Source organism: Phacochoerus africanus, chromosome 7, assembly GCF_016906955.1.
Source record: "Phacochoerus africanus isolate WHEZ1 chromosome 7, ROS_Pafr_v1, whole genome shotgun sequence".
In the NCBI taxonomy this organism is placed as follows: Eukaryota; Metazoa; Chordata; class Mammalia; order Artiodactyla; family Suidae; genus Phacochoerus; species Phacochoerus africanus.
In genome coordinates this window covers 78283709-78310676 of record NC_062550.1, presented here as the reverse complement: position 1 = coordinate 78310676, position 26968 = coordinate 78283709, and the positions used below count along the sequence as shown (strand labels likewise).

Sequence of the window (26968 nt, the reverse complement as noted above, 5' to 3'; positions counted from 1 at the left end):
TAATATTTTAAGATCATAGCTGGAACCAAATGTCATAAGAGTTCCAAAATCACACACATCTACCAGCTAGTACCACCCTTTCCCAAAGCCCCTTGTCTGAAAAAAAGGGTTTTTTTGGAAGCTGTGTGCTACATGCTGGTATAGTTAAGTGATTTTATATTTCTCTTATTCCATATTTTCTATATTTCCAAAATACATATAAGCATCTCTATATTTGAGAACATCCTGATATGTGTGTGTGTGTGTATATATATATATATATATATATATATATATATATATATATCTTTTATAATCTAAAAAGATAGTGATTCTTGGAGTTTCCATGTGGCTCAGCAAGTTAAGGATCTGGTGTTGTCACTTTGCTAGCTCACGACCTGCTGTGGGTGCAGCCAAAAAAAGAAGAAAAAAGACAATAACTCTTAAGTCTTCATGGCCCCTTGGCCCCTGCCCAAGGATCCAGAGCCACTTCATCTTTCCACCCAGGTTGAGTCTTCCAGGAGGACAGGCTGGAGCCCAAGGATAGAGAGGATGTCTTTTGCTCTGGGACTGAGTGACTCTGTTTGTCAGTCTTTCCTAGCTAGTGCCTGAATACTGCTTTGTATTTCTAGGCTGCCTGTTAACTCTTCCTTTATCATTTTTCTTGATGCTTAAGATGGTCTGCCTCTTCTCTGTTCAAATCTGAAATCACATCAGTTTACTCCATTGCACTCTTACGTCTAAAAAAGTGAAAAACAAATATTACTTGTGTTTTCCCAAGTTGTAGTCTTTTTTTTTTTTTTTAGAGTGAGGTCCACAATAGTAGCTACTCATGGTCTCAGTGGATTCTTCTAAACATGTGCTATGGTCAAAGGACTAGTAAGCCACTGTGGATTGTGGAGCCATAGAAAATTATATTTGTTTGACAGAACTTCTTTGCTAAGCTGTGTTTTATGAATTTTTTAAGGATTTTTTTTCAGGTTTAGAGATTGGAAATTTTGCAAATATAGTTTGTATTTCTGAAATTACCCCCCTTGAAAAGAGCCTTATTTTGTAAGATAACCATTTTCACATGAGCTTCAGATGAGCTAAACCACGTTCCAACATGATGTCCTAGATTGCTTAATACTGTGTCCTGTGTAAGACAAGTTATTATTGTCCCCATACAAAGGAGCCATGTATTTTTTTGTGAAAGCATTTCATAAGTTAGCAAAAGTCAACTGCTTAAGCATAAAAATCAAGGTCCATAAAAATAAGTATGTAGATATGCGTAATGTTCATCATACGTTAAAAAATACAAAAATCCTCTTCAAGTCAGTGATTGCCATTTATACACCTAAGATAGAAAACTAACTTTGAACGTGCCTTTAGAGTCAAAATCCTGCATGAATCTATCAGGTGAAGGAAGTTCTTGCTTTTGCGGGCTTTGAATTTTTAAAAAAATTCATGGTGAAACTACGTTCTGCAGATAAATATTTATTATTAGGGAAAAAGAAATCAGTGACTCTGGGAACCCTGCAGAAATAGAGATCTTTGTGAACCACCTGAGTTTTTACCCTCCTAATATCAGAGGTGGGAACAGCAATGAGGTCGCACCTACTCCTCAATATGAACTCCAGTCCCTTCTGGAATAACAGAGTATAAAGACCAAGCTCCCAAATTAAATAAACATCCCTCGATGTTCTCCAACTTTATTAATGTTGGCATCAGAGCTCTCGGTGGTGGTCAAGCTCTGCTGTTTTATGATCTGGCCTGTAGAGCTGAAAAAGCCTCCTCCACCCCCAGAGGCAGCATGCTGAGAGCTCAAAGTCTGGCGAAGAAAGAAGTGGGCTTAAACCTGCTTCACCACTGACTCAAGGCAGCAGCTCAGGCAAATGACTTCACATCTCTGAGTCTCAGGCTCTCAGCCCTGGTACCTTCTTTGCAGAGCTGTTGTCAGGAGTAAATGCGTGGGAATTGTTCTTTGAAATTTTACAAAGAGCACAAAATCTTTGTACAGATAAGAACAATGAGACCTGGAGAGGTTAAGACAAGGTTACCAAAGTAAACTGTATGCTTATAGTTTCCCAATACTTGTCCATTGAAATACAATCAATGAATTATATCCTATGGATCAACGAATAAGCAACTATTTGGATCCCCAAGCTGTAGTAGGGGCTATACTTTAAAGATGAACATAGCACACACTTGGAGATTATTGTTTCTTTTCTTTTCTTTTTTTTTTGTTTTTGTTTTTGTTTTTGTTTGTTTGTTTGTTTTTTTAGGCCCGTACCTGCAGCATATAGAGGTTCCCAGGCGAGGGGTCAAATCGGAGCTGTAGCCCCTGGCCTACATCACAGCCACAGCAACTCACGATCTATACCACAGCTCAAGGCAATGCTGGATCCTTAACCCACTGAGCAAGACCAGGGATCGAACCTGCATCCTCATGGATACTAGTCAGATTTGGTTCTGCTGAGCTGTGACGGGGCTCCAAGATTGTTGTTTCTTTGACAGAGATTAGGCATGCAGAGTTAGAATTTAAATATTTTTAAGCAGTGTGGTTATTAGAATAGTTAGATTGAGTGGTATGTTTTTATAGATAGGAAGTATGCTTAAGTCAGAAGAAAACTTTATCAATTCGGACAGAGTAAATGGTCATAATTACTGTAAAGCTTGAATAGGTGTTGCAAAATAAAGAAAACCTATTTGTATATTTGTATAAATGCTCCAGACCAGACAATGTCAAAAATACTTCTTGCATGTACTTTCTAGCCAATGTATGATATAATATCAGGTTATGTTGAAAAGAAACAAGAAAGTAGGTCATGACTCTATTTTGCAATTTTTACATAATTTGGTACTTGTGAATTAATTATTCAAATTGTTTGGGCTTCTTGGTAGTGCTCTGTGACCTGCGGCTCTGGACTTCAGCAAAGGGATGTGTATTGCAGACTGCGAGGTGTTGGTCGGGTGGCAGAAGAAAAGTGTGATCGCTCCACACGGCCTTATTTTCAGAGACAATGTTGGCATCAGGACTGCATACAGTACCAGTGGGTGGCAGGAGGGTGGCTGGATGTGAGTATTGAGTGTTTGTTTATTTATTTTTTTGGCTGTGCCCCTGGCATGCAGAAGTTCCCGGGCCAGGGATTGAACCTGGGCCACAGCAGCACCCCGAGCTGCTGCAGGGACAACACAGGATCCTTAACCAACTGAGCCACAGGAGAACTCCTGGATATGAGTACTGACAAGTAAACATCCAAAGACAACGCTTCAATAAAAGAACGTGTTCTTCGTTTTGTCCTTGTGTTTCCAGTGTTCAACATCATGTAAGCAAAGAGAGACGCATCGGCAGGTGAGGTGCGTGGATGCACGAAACCTTCAAGTGAACGAAAGTTTCTGTGATCCTTTAACCCGACCTCTTTCAATCAAACAGTGCGGAAATCCTCCCTGCAAGTATATTGTGGTAACAGGAGACTCATCGCAGGTAAGGCAAAGAAAGGACGTTGAGAATTTTCGCTCCTGGAAAATACAACTGGGTCTCAAATCTGACCCAGTTGAAACTGGTTCTGAATTTGAACATGGGAGCAAATAATGCTGTGCATATCCATCTAAGGAATAAAACTGCTGGCAGATGGACGGTGCAAGTAGAGGCCAAGTGACATGTAAGCTAAACTCTGGTGCAGTTCTGGAGTGCCAGGTAGTGGCAACTGTGAAAACAACTACCAGGAACAGTTTGGCATCTGTCCTTGCATAGTTGGCTGCTTAAATTTTTTTTCCTGGGAGTTCCCATTGTGGCTCAGTGGGTTATGAACCCAACTAGTATCCATAAGGATGCACTTTTGATGCTTGGCCTCACTCAGTGGGTTAATGATCTGTTACTGTGAGCTGTGGTGTAAGTCACAGATGTGGCTCGGATCCCACGTTGCTGTGGCTGTGGTGTAGGGCAGCAGCTGCAGCTGATTCGACCCCTAGCCTAGGAATTTCCAAATGCATGGGTATGGCCCTAAAAAGAAAAAAGAAAGAAAGAAAGAAAAAAATCTTCTGGTTTTATTGAGATATAATGACACATGGCACTGTGTAAGTTTAAGATGTATGATAGATAGATAGATAGATAGATAGATAGATAGATAGATAGATAGATAGATAGATAGATAATCTTCTTTATCTGTTCCTCTATTTATGGAAACTTAGCTTGCTTCCATACTTTGGGTGTTGTAATTAATGCTACAGTGAATATTGGGGGGCATATATATTTTTAAATTAGTGTTTTTGTTTTCTTCAGGAAAATATCCAGAAGTGGACTTTTGTTGGATTATATGGTAGTTCTAGTTAGAGTTTCTGAGGAAACTCCATAATGTTTTCGCAGTGGCTGTACCAATTTATATCTCCACCAGCAGTGTTACCTTCTTTCCACATCTCAGCCAACACTATAATTGTTCTGATCATAGCCATTCTGACAAGAGTGAGGTGATATCATCGTTTTGAGTGAATTTCCTTGATGATCAGTAATAGCATTTTTTCATGTGTCTGTGAGCCATCTGAATGTTCTCCTTGGAAAAATACCTATTGGGTTCCTCTGCCTATTTTTTTAACTGAGTTGTTTGCTTTTTTGGATATTTAGTTGTGTGAGTTCTTCACATATTTTGGATATTAACTCCTTATCAGATATGTTATTTGCAAATATATTGTGTCATTCACTAGGCTGCCTTTTCATTTTGTTGACAGTCTCCTTTGCTGGGCAAAAGATTTTTATAGTGATGTGGTCGCAATTGTTTTCGCTTTTGTTGTCCTTGCCTGAGAAGACGTATACAAAAAAAAAAAAAATACTGCTAAGACTGGTGTGAAAGAACATATTACCTATATTTTCTTCCAGGAATTTTAAGTTTTCAAGCCTTACATTTAAATTTTTAGTCATTTTGAGTTTATTTTTGTATATAGTGTAAGAAAGTCATCCGGTTTCACTTTTGCACATGTAGCTGTCCAATTTTCCCAACACCATTTATTGATGACACTGTTTTTTTTCTATTGCATATTCTTAGATTTTTTTTGGTAGATTAATTGAACATATAAGAATGGGTTTATTTCTGGGCTTTCTATTCTGTACCATTCATCTACATGTCACTACCATACTGTTTTTGATTACTACAACTCTATAGCATAGATTGGAATAAAAAAGCATGGTACCTCCAGCTTTTTTGTTTTTTTCCATAAGATTTCTTTGGCTATTCCAGGCCTTTTGTGGTTCCACTCAAATTTTAGAACTCTTTATTCTAGTTCTGTGAAAAATGCCATTGGTATTTTGATAGGGATTGCATTAAATCTATAGATTGCTTTGGGTTGTATGGACATTTTTTCCAGCACTCATATGGAAGTTCCTGGGCCAGGAACTGAATACAAGTGGATCCTTTTTTTTTTTTTTTTTTGGTCTTTTTGTCTTTTAGGGCTGCCTTAGCGGCATATGGAGCTGCAACGGCAGGCCTACCCTATAGCCACAGCAACGCGGGAGCTGAGCCTCCTCTGCAACCTATGCCACAGCTCATGGCAACCAATGCCAGATCCGTAACCCACTGAGCGAGGCCAGAGATCAAACTCTATCATGTATGCTAGTTGTGTTCATTAACCACTGAGCCACGACAGGAACTCCAACGCTGGATCCTTTAACCTCTTGCACCAGGTTGGGAATCAAACCCATGCCTGCATAGTGATCCACGCTACTGCAAGTCAGATTCATAACCCACTGTGCAGCAGTAGGAACTCCAGTATGGGCATTTTAACAATGTTAATGGTTCCAATCCATGAATGCAAATTATCTTTCTAATTTATTTGTGTACTCTTTGGTTTCTTTTGTCAGTATCTTACCTTTTGCAGAGTACAGGTCTTTCACTTCCTTGTTTAAATTTATTCCAGCCATTTTATTACTTTTGATGCAGTTGTAAACGGAATGGTTTTTTTTTTTTTTGTCTTTGTTGTTGTTGTTGTTGTTGTTGTTTTATTGCTATTTCTTGGGCCGCTCCCGCGGCATATGGAGGTTCCCAGGCTAGGGGTCGAATTGGAGCTGCAGCCACCGGCCTACACCAGAGCCACAGCAACTCGGGATCCGAGCCGCGTCTGCAACCTACACCACAGCTCACGGCAACGCCGGATCGTTAACCCACTGAGCAAGGGCAGGGACCGAACCCGCAACCTCATGGTTCCTAGTCGGATTTGTTAACCACTGCGCCATGACGGGAACTCCCGGAATGGTTTTTAACAATTCTCTTTTTGATAGTTTGTTGTTAGTGTATAGAAATGCAATAGATTTATGTATATTGATTTTGTATCCTATCACTAATAATTCATTTATTAGTTTTAACAGTTTTTGGTGAAGTGTTTAGAGTTTTCTATGTCTAATATCATGTCGTTTGCAAATAGTGATGGTTTTGCTACTTCCTTTGAATGGTTTTGTCTCTTTCTTATCTGACTGCTGTGGCTAGAAGACATCATGAATTTTACTTTGTTGACTACCCGAGAATTTTATTCCTATATGTATTTTGAGCTTTGTTCTGGAATGCAGTTATTTTGTCCATAAGCAGTTTAATCTCTTCTTGTCTAGCTCCTAAGATTTTTAATGTGAGACCTGTGCATTATTTAATCTAGAGTTAGCTATTCCCCTCTACTGTGGCAAGGCCCTTTTGAGCATTTTATCTATTACTGCATGCGTATAAGGTTTTCCAGTCTAAATGAAAGAAAAGACACAATATGTCTGTGTGAGTGCCAGACACACTGATTTGTATGTCTTCTAATTCATTCTTCTTTGGCCACACTTGGCATCTTCACATATATGTGTGCACTGGTCAGAATGTTGCCATCCCTTTAGGGTTCCTTTCCTTGTTCCAAGACCTGAAAACTGTCATTTATATGGTTATATTTTTGTTTTTATCTCTCGGGGATCCTATTCTTCATTGCCTAGTGTCCAGTGTCTGAAGAGACATTGCTTTAGCTCTTTTGTCCAGGTGTTCTGATTGCTTTGGTTTAGAAGGTAACTCTATTCCTTGTTACTCCTTTTTCCTGGAATCAGAAATTTGCCCATTTTTGGCCTGGACCTTTAATTTATATCTAAATCACTTAAATATTCTATCCAAATGATAGCACCCATCACATTATCTGTATAAAGATAAATGTATGATAAACTTATATATGGTTACTAGTATATTAAGACTAATCAATGTCCTTTATTCTGGGTAAGAATCATTGATATGTTTCATTTCTCCAAAGTTGTGCTTCTAGGAGGTAAATTTTCCTCCAATTAAGCTATCCGTTTAGTATTACAACCACAAAAGAAACCATAAACACTGCAGCTCAACAATCTATCCTGAATCTGGATCCCTTCCATTCACTGGTACAACTCTGGAAAAGTTGTCTAATGTCTCTGAACCTTTGTTTACCCATCTGTGAATGAGGCTAATAAATACGATTATTGTGAGGATAACAAAAACATAATATATATTAAGCACCTGACAAGTAGTGGGCCCCAGTTAAGTTTAAGGGCAGCATCTTCTCCCCTTGTAACAGTGTATTTTTCAGTGTGCAGGTAACTGTGGATTTAGTTACCGACAAAGGATTACATATTGCATTGGGATCCAATCTACTGAAAAATATAAGGTTCATCAGCTGTGGCCTGTAGACTATCGAGAATGCCCTGTGCTGCCTTCCCCTCAGGTTTACAAATGCAGTTTTAGAACGTGTTTGCATATGGCCACTTGGAAAGTTGGAAAATGGAGCAAGGTCAGTATATAGCTATGAATTTATATTCAGTCAGTCTTCCGAATGAGACTTTCTAGTTGTGGGATGCTTATAATCTGCATGTCTAACTAGTTATCAGAGTTGTCTCATGCCCCTATTGCTAACAATCACTTTATCAGTTATGGGTATAAATATCTCATCTCTCTTCCTGTGTTGGCTGTAACTTGCTTTAAGCAGGGATCATAACTAATACTTATATCTCTTGCTCAGAGAGCCTGGCACAGTGACTTGCATTTTGAGTAGATGTGTAAGAAATATTTATTGGTTAAGTGAAAAAGTAAATAAATCTAATAGGTGAGTTATACTTGTTATGAGCACCATATTCCATTTCCAGTTTAACTGACAGAAAGCAAGTAAATATTGCTTCTTTAAACTTAGCATTTAATAATGAGAAAAATCTCAGTAGTCTGAATAACCATCAACAAATATTTATCAAGTATTTACAATATACTGCTGAGATAACTATACAAAATAAATGGAAAGAAGCCAGTAACAGAAATAATAGATTCGGTCTCCTAAGGATTACTCCCATCTGTGATTGTCCAGCCTTCAGGATATTTTTGTATCTGCAGTAATTCTAACCACTATCAATCCTCAGTTTGTTCCAAAAGGACCTGGTTTGAGAAGAGGCAATATGTATTTTTTTCTTACCTATTATATACCTATTATCCATTATATACTTTAACTTCAAATTTTATTCTGTTTCCAGTGCTCTGTGACTTGTGGAGTTGGAGTAATGGAGAGAAGAGTGGAATGTATGGCCGAAAATGGTTGGTCCAGTGACTTATGTTTAAAGCATTTAAAACCAGATGCTCAAAAGAAATGTTATGTCAATGACTGTAAGTAATAGACTTCAAAAATCTACCTAGTACCTAAGTGTTCCTAAGAACTTTTAATTAACTTTTTTGTTTGTTTGGTTGGTTGGTTGGTTTTTTGTTTTGTTTTGTTTTGTCTTTTTGCCGTTTCTAGGGCCACTCCCACGGCATATGGAAGTTCCCAGGCTAGGGGTCGAATTAGAGCTGCAGCTGGCTGGCCTACACCAGAACCACAGCCACGTGGGATCCAAGCTGCATCTGCAACCTACACCACAGCTCACGGTAATGCCAGATCCTTAACCCACTGAGCAAGGCCAGGGATCGAACCTGCAATCTCATGGTTCCTAGTCGGATTCATTAACCACTGAGCCACGACGGGAACTCCTTAATTAACTTTTGAAAATAATTATTTGGAATAGTCATACACTCCACAAAATGAAGGGTCTTTTTTTTTTTTTGAGTATGACAATATTTGTGTGATTGAGTTTAATTCATGTTGTATTTGTAATTTGTTCATTGTTGATAAATCGTATGCACTTGTCCTTACAGGTAAGACATTTACCACCTGCAAAGAAATCCAAGTGAAAAACAGCAGTGCCAAGGATGGTGACTATTACCTTAACATTAAAGGAAAAATAATAAAGGTATTATGAAAATACTTCCTACTTAATTTTAACATTTAGCATTGATGACTTTGGAAAAAGCTTTTCTAGATATTTGCATTTCTCCTCAGATCTATTGTGCAGGTATGCACTTGGAGAATCCCAAGGAATATATATCATTGGTCAAGGGTGAAGAAGACAACTTTTCTGAAGTGTATGGCTTTAGGTATGAGCTATGTTTTAGCTTGTCTTTGCATTTTGATGGTCCGTAGGAGATTTAGATGTTCCAGAGTTCAGGGTGGTACTTGAATAGTTCATAGTGGGACAAGTAATTTAGGATGTATTAGGACCCAAGCCAGATGCTGTTTATGCCTGTTCAGCAATAAGGATTTGGGTATTAACATGCACTCTCAAAGAGACTGACTAAGAAGGATACTGTGAGTGAGCAGTGGGACCAAGGAGGGAAGATTTTAAGACCTGTGTATATTTTCATAGAAATCATATTAATTCCAGTAACAAAAGGTAGGAGAACTGCAGCTGAATTATTTTTCCACAAACTGATATTGAATTTCCCATTGATTATTTTGTATATTAACCTCAAGCAATTTTTGCTTCTTTCATGTTTAACTTGTGGACACTATAATATTGAAGAGTGTCTTTTGTTTTCCGACTTACACAGTGGACCATTTATCCACATTGTGGTCTAAAAACTGTATATAATAAAAATATTCTAATCTTGTTACAGACTACAAAATCCATATGAATGTCCTTTTAATGGAAGTAGGAGGCAAGATTGTGAGTGTAAAAATGACTACTTGGCTGCTGGACACACTGTTTTCAGCAAAATAAGAATTGATCTCATTTCCATGCAAATTAAAAGTAAGTGCCTAATCTCTACTTGTAAAATGAAAAGCCTCTATTTGCTAATGCAAGTCTAACAGTATGCTATCTTGTGTATATGGTAGCCAAGGTACAGGGAAGGGACTAGCATTGTACAATAATTACTTCAAAAAAATTAAAGTTATTAGTTGTAGTTTTCCAATACAGTGACACAGACCATGGAAACTGTAATAAAAATGTCATTAGTAAAGAGAGTAAAAATACTGCCTTTCCAAGATATTACCCTCTACCTTAAAATCCTTAAATTACTTTAAAAGTAAGGGAGTTAATATCCTCAATGTGATTATATAAGCTTTTATTTTTTGTGAGGGCTTAAAGTTATAATGAACATTAGTTGTGGGTTACAGATTGTCAAGTGCTTTCTTATGCTTTGCCTCCTTCAGTCTTTTTAACAACCCTGTGCTAGGTAAGGCAGTCTTGCACCACATTGCTGCAAGTGATGACATTAAGATGCACTTGTAGAAGCTTAAGTGACTTGTTCCAATTCATACAGTTAGTAACTGGCATTGGGTGGAGATAAAGTCTCATTCACAGATCCCAGATTGTGAGCCTGCTGCCTTTCTGAGAAGATTTATAGTCCAGTCAAGTCAAAATGTATTTATGGAAACTAATGTCCTTTGAGCATCAGGTAGCCTGCCATCCTGGAAGTTACAAAGTGAAATAGAAGGCAAAAAGTTCACTTCAGAAGCAGAAACTGTAAATTACAATTGAATCACCAGTGCCTAGCACAGTGCATAAACCATAAAATGAAACAAACAAACAAAAATGTTTGTTGGGGAGATCCCCTCGTGGCTCAGCAGAAACAAATCTGACTAGGATCTATGAGGATGCAGGCATGATTCCTGGCTTTGTTCTGTGGATTAAGGATCTGGTGTTGCCAAGAGCTGCAGTGTAGGTCTCAGACATGGCTAGGATCTGCCATTGCTGTGGCTGTGGGGTAGGCTAGCAGCTGTAGGTCCAATTTGACCCCCTAGCCTGGGAACCTCCAAATGCTGTGGGTGAGGCCCTAAAAAAAAAAAAAGACAAAAAAAATGTTTGTTGAGACAATAAGTGCAGGAATATATAATCTCTAAATCACAGAGATATATGAAGGAACTATGGTTATAGTCAGTAATAGTGGCTACTTACTAAACAGCCACCGTTACTGCAGTGGGGAAGCATTATGCTGTTATGATTATGATCATAAACTCAAGTTAGACTGTCTGAGTGTAAATTTTCTGCATCCCTTCACCATATGTTCAGTCACATGACCTTGAACATATCTTGTCAAGCCTGAATTCCCTTATGTCTAAAATGAGATGCCTCTCAGGTTTTTTTTCTTCCTTTTCCCCACACTTTCTTTCCTCCTCCCCCACCCCCTTTTTTTTCCAGAGGAGTTAGGATTGAGAGATAATTTTTTACTTTTATTTTTGTCTTTCTAGGGCTGCACCCATGGTATTTGGAGGTTCCCAGGCTAGGGGTCCAATCAGAGCTGTAGCCATCGGCCTACACCACTGTCATATATTAAATGACAGTCCCAAATGTATATTTCCAATTTGGGCCGCTACCCCGAATAATTCCAAGATTCAACTCTCTACTGCGCATAGCCACACGCATGTCTAATAGGGATCAGGCAATGTATCCAGAGCTGAATTTTCAGTGTTTATTCACAACCACTCCTTCTACCCAAATCTTTACCATTTCAGTAAATGTCAACTATAATCTCCTGGCTATTCTTGCTGAAACATAGCCACGTCTTTAACTCCTCCCTTTCTCTCACACCTACATGCCATCCATCATCAAATTCTGTCAGGTGAATCTTCAGCATACATGCTGCTATAGATTATATTGTGCTCCTCCCCCCCAAATTCATCTGATGAAGCCTTAATCCCCAATGTATGGTGCTTGGTCCTAGGGAGATTATTAGGTTAGGGTTAGCTCCTAAGGGTGGAGCCCTCTTCATAAGATTAATGCCCTTATCAAAAGAGAAGATGCCAGAGCGCTCCCTCTCTCTCTCTCTCTCTGCCATGTGAGGACATAGAACGAAGATGACCATCTGAAAGCCAGCAAGGGGGCTTCCACCAAAACTGTACCATATTGGTACATGTTTTCAGCTTCTAGATCTACAAAAAATGTTTCTGTTGTCTAAACCACCCAGTTTACGATAGTTTGTTAGAGCAGCTTGAACTAAGACTACCTTAGTTCAATTGGCAAAACTACCTTCTCATTACCTCATTTGCCACCACCTTGATCCCAGTCCATGTAATTTTTTTTTCACTTGGATTATTATGCTTGTCAGCTGGTATTCCTGTTTACTCTGGTAGCACTCCAGTTTCATTTCACCTTTCTCCCCACTCCTTACCTAGATTCTCTTTTCAGTGGAGAAGCCAGAGCAATCCCATAAAACATAAGCCATGCCATGTTTTATACATTACCTCATTTCATCTTTTTTTAAAACAACCCCAACTTCTGCTCATAACTCTTCAGACATTTCCCATTGAACTCATAACGGAGTTGAAAATCTTGCCAATTGTCAATAAAACTCAGCATGTCTTTCTGCTCCTCCTTTCCACACTCTTCTCCTGCACCATCTGCTTCAGACACACACTTAACCCTTTGCTATTCCTTGAATACATCAGGCATACCCCCGCCCCGCCTTGAGGCCTTTGTATTTTCTATTCTATTTTCCCAGAACAACTGTCCCATAGTCATCGGTTGGGTTTACCCCTTAATTTCTTTTGGGTCTCTGTTTAAATACACCTTCCCAGTGAATTCGTCCTGACCACTCTCCACCTAAACTCCCTTTTCCCCCATCCTTTTCTGGCTTTATTATTATAATTTTTTTGCTATAGCAATTGTCACCTGTAACATATGATAGTATCTACTCTGTTACCTGTCTCTCTCAGGTAGTATGCAATTTCTATCAGCCCCTATTTGGCTCATACAGTACTTATAATAATGCTCAATTCATTTGGCTCATACAGTACTTATAATAATGCTCAATTCATAATAAGTTTTAAAAAAATATTTGCTGAATAAAAGTCTTCAGCTTGTTTCAAGGAGCTGTCTGTCTTGAGGAAATTTTGAAGACAAATTTGAAATAACCAAAGTGGAGGAGAGGAGTTTCAGGAGGAAACACTGGGAAGACAAACCTGAAATGGTGAAGCATCTTGGTTCCATCAGAGATGAAACAGTTTTGTCTAAATATAAATTGAAATCAGGTTGGCAGGTGTGTGTGGGGGGTGCAGCTTATTACATAAGTTCCATAAAGCAGAGAATGAAGAACAATACATACTAAAATGCACAGTTGGATTTATCTTCTAAGTTATGGGGACCTTTGGAATAAAAGCACGAGCAAGGGAGGGAACAGACTCAGTTGGGAGGAGAACAATTTCATCCATGAAGATAATTAGGAAACTAATGTAATAATGCAGATGGAAAATGATGAAGACCTAAATGAGGGACGTGGTTCACAAAAGAGAGCCTGAGCAACATAGTAAAGAGGTACACTCTGTGATTTTCCAGCAGAAGGAACATGGGGATTTGTGGCATGGGATATTTAAAAGATTTCCAAAATAACCAGGTGGATGGTGATATAGTTCAATGAAGTGAGAAATATAGCAGGGGGAGGGGAATGTGTTTGGATAAAAAGATAATGCATGTAGCTTTAAGCATGTTAAGTCAGCGCTATCAGTGGATTATCCAGGTAAGGGTGGAAGCACTAGGAGCAAAGGATAATTTGAAAATTTTGTCTGTTTGCCCAGGCTAACCCTAAGTACCAGTGTATAACCAGTGGTGTGCGGGTAAATGTTCAACAACCAGATCTTCACGACCAAAAAAAAAAGTCTGACTCATAGTATTTGCCAATTTCCATGATGTGTATATTACCACCATGACCAGTTTTCAGCTACCAACCTGAAGTCATTGTACATGGAGTTGGGAAGAGATACATATGATTGGTTCTCATGATGTGGTACAAGTTGACTCTGGCATACCACTGAAGGCCTCCCGGTTTTGGAAACTGCCCTTGGATATATGATACATGTTTCCAGAAACAATGATGTGGGTGTTGCCTCTAGGGAACTGACATCATCATGGGGGCACACAGTGATCTTGCTGTCCTCTTGAAAAGTGAAGTATTTGAAACAACATTAGGGGAGACGAGAGCCACTGACTGGATGAGCATTTGTTGGGATATGATTTAAGCGTTTCAATTATGAATAAGTGATTGGATCAGCTGACCTTTAGACTTCCTCCCAACCTATTTTTTGGCCAATGACTCTATTTTTTGATACTTTATATAGAACCCTCAGCATTATTGCCCCTCAAGAAATTTTGCTAATGATTTTAGCAAAAGTAGGAAAAAAATGAAATAATAATATAATGCAATAATATAAGAAATCAAAGAAAATAGCACCCTTTTTAGCTGGTTGTTTTTGAATTCCTAAGTGAATCGATATGTATACTCTCTATTAGCACTCGTGTTGTCATAATTTATTTATCCTTAAATAACGTTTCTTCTCGTAATTTTGTTCCTTGACCTTACTTTATATATTTTAGGTATTCACTATGATATAAAATATAATAAAGCATTTATTTAGTATTTAAAGCATCTGGATTAGTTATAGATATCCCTGACATTTTTAAGGGCTATTTGTGATATGAATATTTTTATATTAAAGAAAAATTTGAGAGCCTGATCTATGTTATGGACTAAAATTGTGCAACATTTTTGCTTAAAACTTTAGATTAATTCTTTTAATGTATTTAAGAATGTAATATGAAGACTGTTATGTTTTGCAATGAAGATTTGAAAAGTATGCAGTGTCTCAGTGCCCAAGAGTTTTTTTTTTTTTAATTATTTTCTAGCTACAGACTTTCTTTTTGCCCAGACGGTATTTGGAAATGCAATTCCATTTGCCACAGCTGGAGACTGCTATAGTGCTGCCAGATGCCCACAGGTATTTCATATTTGTTTGGTTACTTTTTCCTCACCTTGAAAAAAAAAAAATCGATTCTCTTCTTTCATTTTCCTTTTTTTTTAATTTTTTCATTTTTTTCCTTTTTGCTTTTTAAGGCCGCACCCATGGCATATGTAATTTCCTAGGCTAGGAACTGACGAGGAGCTGCAGCTGCCAGCCACATCCACAGCCACAGTAATGCAGGATCCAAGCCACGTTTGTGACCTACACCATAGCTCACTGCAAGGCCTGATCCTTAACCCACTGAGCAAGGCCAGGGATGGAACCTGCATCCTCATGGATACTAGTTGGGTTCGTTATCATTGAGCCACAATGGGAACTCCCTCTCCCTTCATTTCCTTGACTAAAATACTACAAAACATAGTAAGTAGAAAATGGAAATTTCTTACGAGAAATTTATTTCAAAAGTTATGGATGAACTTTAGAGGAAAAGCATCTTTGCCAGCATTTGGGTTTGTTTAAAAGGTGTAAAAATAAGAATTTTTAAATTAAGATCCTATTTTTCCTTTTGTTTTACTTTATCTTTTTTAATCTTTCTGCTTAGTGTACAATGATGAAGAAACATGTTACAAGGTAAAGGAATAGATCATAAGTATGTGACTTTCACACATTGCTCCCAATATCAGTTATATTATCAGTCTGGGTCTGTAACATTTTCAGAATAACTTTATATTGTCTGTGAAATAGTGCATTTCCAGGTGTTCTTGCTTTCATCCTTTCTTTTCCAGAATTCTTCTCATAGACCCTTGTATGTCATCTTTGAGACGTCTAGCACACTGTGTACTTCTTGGAAGAGATTTGTTATCTCATTTTTATCAAAGGATTGTATAAAGTCTATGTGAACAACATTTTTATGATAATATGGACAGATGTAAATTACATGAATATAACATTATTAGGTATATTGATGGGTATATTGATAGATTGATAATAGATGATTAAAATCATGTATAAGAGGCAGTAATTATAATATTGATATCATTTTGAAAAGAAGAAGCTAAGAATTTAACACAGCCCTCTCTTCTAGAAATTGCTCATTTACACTTTTCATCATATGACTTGGAAGGTATGCTAACATTGAAAAGAGAGGACATTTTCTGTATTATAGAAGGATACTGAAAAGAGATCAAAGACACTAGAACTACAAGCTCAAATGAGTATGAAAACAGTTTACTGGGATAAATATGTAAGTTTTAGGTCCTAAAATGCAAATAGAAGCTGGCAAGGTCATATGAAAAAGACCTAGGTGTTTTATTCAACAACCATGAGTTCAGTATGACTCACATAGATCAAGTGGTACTTTCTGACTGCCCAGTATAGTCATAAGTACCAAAACACAATATCAAGACCAAGGGACTTTTCTTGTGTCTGACACTGGAATATCACAATTTAATATTTCTGTCTGGAAAAGGTAAAATATTAGTCTATCTAGGAGTAGAAAGCAACAATTGACAATTGGGGTTTGGGGGAGGTTGGTTTCAATTGTGTTACATAAGGAAAATGAAGAAGGTAGCCAGGAAAAGAATGGAAAGTTATGATAACCATCATTAAATATTAAAAGAAGTCCGTGAAGGAGGAGTGACATCAGTATGTCTTACTCTAGGAGACACAAAGGGGGCAGAAGATTCCAGCTCAAGATAAAGAAGACTTTTGACAGGGAGAGTTGTCCAGGAAAACGACCACTTCCCCAAATCTGAGGCCTCAATAAGTCACTAATTTTTGCCTATATTTTGGAGAATGATCTTATATTTTGCAATCATGCTGAATTCATTGTTAGTTGTAGTATATATACATATATATATATATAATATATATATATATTTTTACTGGATTCCTTAGATTTTCTATGTACATGGTAATGTCTTCTGCAACATAGTGTTACTTCTTCCTTTGCAATCTGGATGCCTTTTATTTCTTTATTTTGCTCATGACACTAGCTAAAACTTCCAATCTAGTGTTGAGTAGAAGTGGCAAAGTGGAATCCTTGTCTTATTCCTGACTTTATTTTTTATTTTTTTGTAGTTTATTTTTTTGTTTTTATTTTTTAATTTTTTAAAATTATTTCCCCAATACAATTTTTTTTCTACCATACAGCATGGTGACCCAGTTACATACATGTACACATTCTATTTTCTTACATTATCGTGCTCCATCATAAGTGACTAGACATAGTTCCCAGTGCTACACAGCAGGATCTCATTGCTAATCCATTCCAAAGACATTAGTATTCCTGATTTTAGATGAAAAGCATTTAGTCCATCACTGAGTGTATTAGCTGCGAGCATTTTGTAGATGGCTTTGATCAGGTTAAGGAAGTGCCCTTCTAGTCCTAATTTAAGTGGTTTTATCATGAATGTTGGGTTTTGTCAAATGCTTCTTCTGCATCCATTGATCTATGGAGATGATCCTGTGGTTCTTGTCCATCACTGTAGCATTATGGTGTATCACACTGATTTTCGTATATTGAAACAATCTTGCATTTCTGAGGAAAATCCCACTTTGTTACGGTGTATAATTCTTTTTACATGTTTCTAGATTTGGTATGCTTTGTTGAGAATTTTTCATTTGTATTTGGAAGAGATATTGGCCTATCATTTTCTTTTCTTGTGATGTCTTTGCCTGGTTTTTGTATCAGGGAAATACCGGTTTTGTAGAATAAATTGGGAAGCGTTCATTCCTCTTCTCCTTTTTTTGGCAGAGCATGTGAAAAATTAATATTTGGTAGAATTCACCAGCTAAGCCATCAGAACTTGGGCTCTTCTTTGTGAAAGATGTTTTATTTACTAATTCAATCGCTTTACTTATTGCAGATCTTTTCCAATTTTCTAGTTCTTTTTGAGTCTGGGTAGTTTATTTTTCTTTTAGGAACTTGTCCATTTTATCAAAATTATCTAATTGGTTACCATACAATTATTCATATTATTCCCTTATAATCTTTTGTATTCCTGTAAGATTTGCAGTCAGGTCCTGCTTTTCATTCCTGATTTTAGTATTTTGAGCCATTCTTGGTTTGCCAATTTTGTTCTTTTCAAAAAACCAACTTTTGACTTTGTTGAGTTTATCATTTTTCTCTTCTTCATTTCATCAGTTTCTTCTCTATTCTTTATCATTTCTTTTGTTTGGCTTGCTTTATATTTAATTTGATCTCCTTTTTTTCAGTGTCTTAATGTGGAAAATTATATTACTGGTATAAATTTTTTTTTTATCTTAACACATAGGCATTTACAGCTATGATTTTCCCTTTAAGCATTTCTTTTGCAGCATCCTTGAAGGTTTGGTATATTGTGCATTCATTTTCGTTCATCTTAAAAGTATTTTCTATTATCACTTGTGATGTCTCCTTTGACTCATTGGTTATTTAAGAGTGTGGTGTTTTTAAGTCCCATGCATTTGTGAATTTCCCACATTTCCTTCTGCTATTGATTTCTGCTTTCATTCCATTGTGGTTGGAAAACACACTTTGTATTATTCAATCTTTTAAAATTTACTGAGGCTCGTTTTATTGCAGAGCATATGGTTATCATGGAAAATGTTCAATATGTGCTTGGAAAGAATGTGTGTTCTGTTGTTGTTGGGTGAGGTGTCCTATCGATGTCTGTCAGGCCTTGTTGGTTTAAAGTATTCAGCTCTTCCATTTCCTTGTTGATCTTCTGCCTAGTTATCCTGTCCTCTGAAACTTTGCAATGATTGCTGAATTTTTTCTTTCTCACTTCAGTTTTTTTGTTTCATTTACTTCGTATTCGAATTATTTACTTTGGGATTTTGTTGTATATGATTGTATATTTATAATTATCATAATTTCCTGATACATTAACCCTTTTATCATTATAAAATGTTCCTTTTTATTTGCAGTTCAGTTTTTCTATCTGCTGTGAGAATTTATCTGATGTTAGAAGGAATATTCAACTTGCTTACAGTACATGGTATATATGTTTTCATCCCATTTGCTTTTTTAATTTTGTATTTGCTTTTTAGGGCCACACCTGCAGCATATGGAAGTTCCCAGGCTAGGGGTTGAATCAGAGCTACAGCTGGCCTATGTCACAGCCACAGCAATGCAGGAGCCAAGCCACATCCGTGACCTTCACCATAGCTCACAGCAAGGCCGGATCCTCCACCGACTGAGCAAGGCCAGGGATCAAACCCACATCCTCATGTATACTATTTGGATTTGTCTGCTGTGTGGAAACAGGAACTCTAATTTTTTTTCTATTTACCTGTATTTTTAATTGAAGTATAGTTAATTTACATTTATGTTACTTTAGGTGTACAGCAAACTGATTCAGTTATATTATTATACATTTTAGCTATTTTTTAGGTACTTTTAAAATTTTTCTTGGAATATAGTTGACTTACAAAGTTGTGTTAATTTTAGGGACACAGCAAAGTAAATATACATATTTACTTTGTATAAATATACATATACATATATCCATTTCTTTTCATATTCTTTTCCCATTTAGGATATTACACAGTATTGAGTAAATTTCCCTGTGCTATATAGTAGGCTCTTTTTTTGCGTGTGTCTTTTTAGGGCCGCACCCAAGGCACATAGAGGATCCGAGGCTAGGGGTCAAATCGGAGCTATTGCTGCTGGTCTACACCACAACCACAGCAACGTGGGATCCAAGTCTCGTCTGTGACCTGCACCACAGCTCGTGGCAACACTGGATCCTTAACCCACCGAGTGAGGCCAGGGATCGAACCCGCAACCTCATGGTTACTAGTTGGGTTCGTTAACCACTGAGCCACTACGGGAACTCCTAGTAGGCTCTTGTTGATTATCTATTTTATATATAGTGTCTTCTACATAGAGACACACGCTTGGTTGAATCTCTGCCTTTTCATTAGATTTTTTTAATGTTATAATTGATATGTCTGGATTTATATTTGCCATTTTACTTTTTTTTTAATATGTCTTATATTGTTTTTGTTTTCCTGTTCCTTTTTCACTGCTATTTTATTCACTGAATATTTTCTAGTGTAACATTTTAGTTTCCTTAATGATTTTTCACTTTATTTTTAATTGTTTTCTTTCTCTTTTTTCCTTTTTCTTTTTAGGGCTGTGCCTATGCCATATGGAAGTTCCAGGACTAGGGAGTCAAATAGGAGCTGTGCTGCCTGCCTACACCACAGCCACAGCAACATCAGATCAAAGCTGCATCTGTGACCTACGTCACAGCTCGCCATGACGCTGGATGCTTAACCCGCTGAGCCAGCCAGGAATTGAAACTGAATCCTCATGGACATTATGTCAGGTTCTTAACCCACTGAGCCACAATGGGAACTCCTTTAATTGCTTTCTTAAAGGTTGCTCTAGGATTTCCAATGTACAACATTTTAAATTATCATAATCTACTTCAGATTTATACTGCCTAATTCCAGAGAGACATAGAAATGTTATTTCTATGTATACTCTATTTCCTCTTCCTTTTTTGTTGTATTTGTTGTACATGTGCCATATAGCTATGTAAGAACCCCACAATACATCTTTATAATGTCACTTTATATAATTTTATGTCTTTTAGAGAGAAGATATGAGAGAACTTATAGTTCACAGAATTTTTTTAAATGTTTTTAATTTAGTATTGCTGCTTCTCTTTATTTCTTCCTGTGGAATTGAGTTAACAGAGGCTTCATTAAGTTACTCTGAAACAGCTTTACTTCTACCTGCCTCATTTATGGCATTATTGTTAAATATATTTCTCTATATGTGACTGGTCAATAGTATAATTATATACATATTGATTTATACAAATGCCTTTTAAGTAAGTTAAGAGAATAAAGAAAAATAAATATGCAGTTATAATGTATTTTGTATTTACTACAGTTACCTTTGCGAGTACACTTTTGTTGTTCTGCGTTGATTTGTATTATCTGATGTCACTTGATTTCAGCCTGAAGAACTTTCCTTAGAATGTTAACATGTCTATTAATAACAAACCCTCTCGGTTTTGTTTATCTGGGAATGTCTTTGTTTTGCATCCATTCTTAAAAGATTGATTTGCTATAAAATTCTTCTTTTCAACACTTTAAATATACCATTCCTCTGTCTGCTGGCTTCTAAAGAACAATAGAACTCAACTCTTTATCTTTTGGGGATTCCAAGGTAGGTGGTCATTTTTCTCTTGATGCTTTCAGATTATTTCTTTGTTTTTGACTTTGTTTTTGACTTTCACATCTTTACTGCGACATTTTTGGATGCGAATCTCTTGTGTCTACTCAACTTAGAGTCTATTGAGCTTCTTAGATGTGTAGATAAATTCATTTCACTAAATTTGGAAGGTTTTCAGCCATTATTTCTTCAAATACACTCTCTATTCTTTCTGGTACTTCCGTTATGCATATGTTCGCACACTTAGTGATGTCCCTTCATTTCTCTGAGGCTCTATTCATTTTTCTTCATTCTTTTCTCTTTGTTTTTCAGATTGTAGCATCACTCTTGATATCTTTTCAAGTTTGCTGATTCTTTCTTCTTCCAGCTCCCATCTACTGTTGAATGCCATTTCGTAATTTTTAAAATTTTGGTTCTTGTACTTTTCAATTCTGGAATTGTCCTTTGGCTCTTTTTATAACTATAATTTTTATCTCTTTATTGATACTCGCTATTTGATGAGGCATTGTTATCTTCCCTTCCTTTACTTTTTAAAGCATGGTTTTCTTTAGTTCTTTGGACATATTTATAATCGTTACTTTGAAGTCTTTATCTGCTCAGTCTGACATCTGAAACCTCTCAAAAGCAGTTTCTGTTGCATTCCTCCCTCTATGAGTCATCCTTTACAGTTTCTTTGCATGTTTCCCAATTTTTGTTGAAAATTGGGCCTTTTAGGTAATATATTTTAGCAGTTACGGATATAAGGCTCCCCTCCTCTCTAGGTCTTGTTGTTTTCTTGCTTATTTACTTGTTTAGTCCTTGGCTGGGCTGTTTCAGCGACATCTATTTCCCCTGCAGTGAGTAGCCTCAGAGTGCTCAGCCCTGTATATGTACATAGTCACCCAGTCCTCTTGGATGGACAGTGTTTTAAGCTGGGCTTTCTTTGATAAAGTTTCTAGCTGGTCTGCCTCTACCGGTATTACATTCAGCTCTTAGCCTCCACTAATTGGTAGATGGTTTCTCTGTTCTTTCAGTAACATCCTGTAGGTATCAATTACTCCATGGCCTGATCTAATTTAAATCAGGCTCTTTGGCCAGAGCAGTCTTAAAGGCGTGTTCATGTATTAACTTTTATAATGCTAAAATTTAATGTTTATAATGCTACATTCATTTATCCATTTAAAAACACTGCGTCCAAGATCCTCGAGAAAGTCAGAGGCAGCACCGGTATAGCAGTAATGTGCTCCTCTCTGCTCATCAAGGTGAGATGCCTCCCTCACATAGTTCTCCAGACATTTCTGGAATGCAAAGCTCTGCTGCCAAAATTAGATGTTATTGGGCATAGGTATATAGCCATGCCTGTTTTTAAGTTTGTGTTCAACTGCCTGAAACTGTTAGCAAAAATACAAACTACCTAGTATTCTTGAAGATATTCTGTCAAATATATAAACCAGATTCTGTGTTAAGTTCCACAATATTTGCATGAACTCCAGATGTTTGATGTCACAGAACTTATTCTGTTTGGGATTCATCAAAACCACATCCTCTGTGTTTGCATATGACAGGGCACTCTGGGACATGAATGCCAAAAAGAGAATGGACACAGATGGCAATCTTTAGGGAAAATAAACTTCGCCACGTTGTAATGTAGGATGAAGTTAGGGAGTGTGATGTGACTTTAGAATTTGTACATCAAAAGTGAAGTAAAGTAAAATGTTTGGTACATTTCAAGAGCCATAAAAAATGTCTATCTCTTTATAACTGTTTTGTAATTAGTATTGATTACATGAGAGAAAGAGAAATAACCAGTGCCAGAGGATCATGGCCAGAATCCATTTTGAGTATTCAGAGCCAGTTTTTAACTTTTTTGTTTTGTCTTTTTATGGCTGCACCCACAGCATATGGAGGTTCCCAGGCTAGGAGTCAAATCAGAACTGTAGCCACCAGCCTACACCACAGCCGGGTCTGAGCCGGGTCTGCAACCTACACCACAGATCATGGCAATGCTGGATCCTTAACCAGCCAGGAATCATACCTGCATCCTCATGGATGATAGTCAGATTCATTTCCTTTGAGCTATGACAGGAACTCAAGTATTTTTGAACATGTATTCTTTGTTATAAGACTGTAGAGTTGGATATAGAACCGTAAGATTTACTCCTTTGTTTATACTGTTTAAATCATCTCCTTCTTTTTGCTTACTTCATCCATCTTTTTACTAAAAGAGGTATATCAAAATTTCCTTTTTTTCTTTTAGGGCTGCACCTGTGGCACAGGGAAGTTCCAGACTAGGGGTTGAATTAGAGCTGAAGCTGCAGGCTTACACCACAGCCATATCTACAACCTACACTGCATCTTGAGGCAATGCTGGATCCTTCACCCACTGAGCAAGTCCAGGGATCAAACCTCCATCTTCATGGATACTAGTTGGGTACTTAACTTGCTGAGCAACAACAGGAACTCCAAAATTTCCTATTATTAAATTGTTTATATCTATGTACCCTTTCATGTCCTGTAGTTTTGCTTCAGAAAAGTTGCTCTTTTTCGATGCATAATATTCATGTGCTATGTGTTCATTGTGGATTATGTTTTTTAGCGCTTTGTCATGTTTTCCTGATTTGAGCTTGAATTCTACTTTGTGCTTTATAAGATTTCCTACCCCTGTTCTCTTTTTAATGTCCGTTTGCCTGGTAGATGCTTGCACATCCTTTTAATTTTGGCCTTTAGGAGTCACTTGGTTTTAAGTAGGTCTCTTACATATACCATGTAGTTGGGTTTTGTTTGTAAGTCAATTGGAAATTTTTTTCTTTAATGATATGTCATACCCATTCACAGTTTTTAATTAAAAAAATAATATACAGTAAAACTGCATTTATTTGTGTACGGTTTTAATGTATGTACAGATTCATGTTACCATCACCATAATCTGAATATGGAATAGCTTCCGAACACTTTCTCCATGGAAGCAATTCCTCCCTCCCACCTGACTCCTGGTAAGCAATGATCTTTTCTCTGTTGCTTTCGCTTTACCTTTTCTGGAATGACATGCAAATGCTATATAAATGGAATCATATAGTATGTAACCTTTCAAGATTAGCTTCCTTCACTCAGCATAATGCCTTTGAGGTCCATGTGTGTAACTGAATGTATCTGTAATTGGTTCTTTTTTATTGCTGAGAATTATTCCTTCAGGTGGATGTCATGCAGTTGTCCTGCCGTTTGTCTATTCATATGTTAGAAGAAAATGGGTTGTTTATAGTTTTTTAAGATTATGAATAAAGGTGATATGCATATTCATATAGAGGATTTTGTATGAACATACATTTCCATTTCTCTGGGACAAATGCCTATGAGTGAGAGTGCAGGGTCATATGTTCTGTATATATTTAACTTTACAGGAAACTGCCAAACTGAGAGAGTGGCTGTACAATTTTTTACTCCTACCAGCAGAGATTAAAGTTCCAGTTGCTTTGCTTCCTTGTCATCACTTTAATATTATCAAGTTTTTTGTTTATTTCCCTCTTTTCAGTGGTACCTCATTATAGTTTTAATTTGCATTTCACTAATGGATAATAATGTTAAGAATCTTTGATGTGCTTATTTGCCATCTGTATATCCTCTTTGGTGAAGTGTATGTCCAAATCTTTTGCTCATTTTTAATATTAGATTGTTTCCTTATTATTCCTTACTGTTTAATTTTGGGAGTTTACGTATTCTGGATACAAGTCTTTTGTTGGATATAACATTTCCAAATATTTTTTTCTTGGTCTGGATCTTGTCTTTTCTTTCTCTTAGGTGTCTTACACAGAGTGGAAGTTTTGTTTTATTTTATTTTATTTGTCTTTTTAGGGCTGCACTCGAAGCATATGGAGGTTCCCAAGCTAGGGGTCCAATCAGAGCTGTAGCCACAGGTCTACACCACAGCCACAGCAACGCCAGACCTGAGCTGTGTCTGTGACCTACATCACAGCTCAAGGCAATGCTGGATGTCTTAAACCACTGAGTGAGGCCAGAGATCGAACCTGCATCCTCATGAATACGACTCAGATTTATTTCTGCTGAGCCATGATGGGAACTGCCAGGAAGTTTTAAATTTTAATGAAGTCAAATTTATCATCTTTTTTCCTTTATGGATTGCGCACTTAGTGTTATATTTAAGAACTCTTTGACTTTCTCCAAGTTGTAAAGATTTTTGCTTATGCTTTCCTAAAAATTTTTTATAGTTCAGTGTTTTACATCTAGACCTATGATAGATTTTGAACAAGTTTGGTATGAAGTCTGAGGAGATTTGCCCGTAGATATCCAATTGTCCTAACAACATTTGCTGAAAAGGCAGTTCTTTCTCCAGTTAATTAATTGCTTTCCCATTTTTGTTAAAAATCAACTGGACATATTAGACTTCCCACTGTGGCGCACTGGGTTAAGAATCTGGTGTTTGTTCTGCAGTCGTGCAGGTTTGACCCTGTGGGGCAGTTGGTTAAGGATCTGGCATTGCCTCAGCCATGGCATAGGTTGCAGCTGTTCAGTCCCTGGCCTGGAAACTTCCATATGCCATGGGTGCAGCCAAAAAGGAAAAAAAAAAAATCAATTGGACACATTTATGTGAGTCTATTTCTGACTCTCATTCCATTGACCCACATGTCCCTCTCTTCACCAGTGCAGCCCTGTCTTGGTAATGATAGCTATATAATTAGTGTCAAAAGAAGATAGTGTGGGTCCATTGATTTTATGCTTTTTTTTCAGACTTGTTTTAATTATTTTAATTTCTATAGGAATTATTTAATTATCTTAATTTCTATAGGAATGTACCAGTACCTTTCTTATGGCACCTATAATTCTCTACATTTCAATACATTTCTCTATGCAATACATGATTTCACTTATCAGATGTGTTTTTCCCACATTTTATTAAAATATAATTGCCATTAGATATTGTTTTAGCTAAAGCAGTACAACGTAATTATTTGGCTGAGTATTAAAAAAAATGATCACCACAATAATTTTGGTTAAAATCCATCACCTCACATAGTTAACAAATTTTTTTCTCTTGTGATGAGAAACTTTACGATCTACTCTCTTAGCAACTTTCAAATATACAGTACTGTTGGAGTTCCTGTCGTGGCTCGGCGGAAATGAATCTGACTAGAAACCATGAGGTTGCAGGTTTGATCCCTGGCCTCGCTCAGTGGGTTAAGGATCCGGCATTGCCGTGAGCTGTGGTGTGGGTCACAGATGCAGCTCAGATCTGACATTGCTGTGGCTGTGGCGTAGGCAGACGGCTATAGATCCGATTCAACCCCTAGCCTGGAACCTCCACATGCCGCCGGTGTGGCCCTAAGAAGTAACTATATATATGTGTGTACACACACACACACACACACACACACACACACACGCACACACACACACACACACTACTGTATTGTTATCTGTAGCCACCATTACATCCCCAGGATTTACTTATCTTGTAATAGGAAATTTGTATTTTCTGTCCATCCTCGGCATTTCCCCTGACCCCGACTTCCGCCTCAGGTAGCCACCAATCTGTGCTTCACTTCTCAGATCCGGAGTAAGATCTCTCTGTATTCCCAGAGTACTTGACACCAAGTCTGCCACTCAATTCATTTTGAACAAATGTGTGAAATGTGTTTTTACCCCTACAATCCCACCCCAATTTCAGATGAACTGTTTTCCCATTTCTTTGAGATTGTATTATGTAGCTTTTAATAAGGGCTAAGGATATAAGCAAAGCTTACGAAAATTAGTCTGGAGAAATGGAGCAATAGATATTTCAAGGGCCAACAGATTGTGTTAATGACCCCTTAAGGTTTTCAGTAGTCAGCTGGATTTTTT

At 37.2% G+C, this 26968-nt stretch overlaps 1 protein-coding gene across 1 annotated transcript in view; it reads left to right on the top strand.

The window, feature by feature from the left end:
• The window catches only part of ADAMTS20 (ADAM metallopeptidase with thrombospondin type 1 motif 20), a 170511-nt gene that overhangs the window by 138737 nt on the left and 4806 nt on the right, over positions 1-26968 (top strand). The window contains exons 30-37 of the mRNA XM_047788004.1: positions 2863-3036; positions 3275-3445; positions 7525-7725; positions 8453-8582; positions 9108-9202; positions 9292-9386; positions 9906-10039; positions 14909-15000. Of these exons, the coding sequence (XP_047643960.1) occupies positions 2863-3036; positions 3275-3445; positions 7525-7725; positions 8453-8582; positions 9108-9202; positions 9292-9386; positions 9906-10039; positions 14909-15000 (1092 nt within the window). The remainder of the gene's footprint in view (positions 1-2862; positions 3037-3274; positions 3446-7524; positions 7726-8452; positions 8583-9107; positions 9203-9291; positions 9387-9905; positions 10040-14908; positions 15001-26968) is intronic.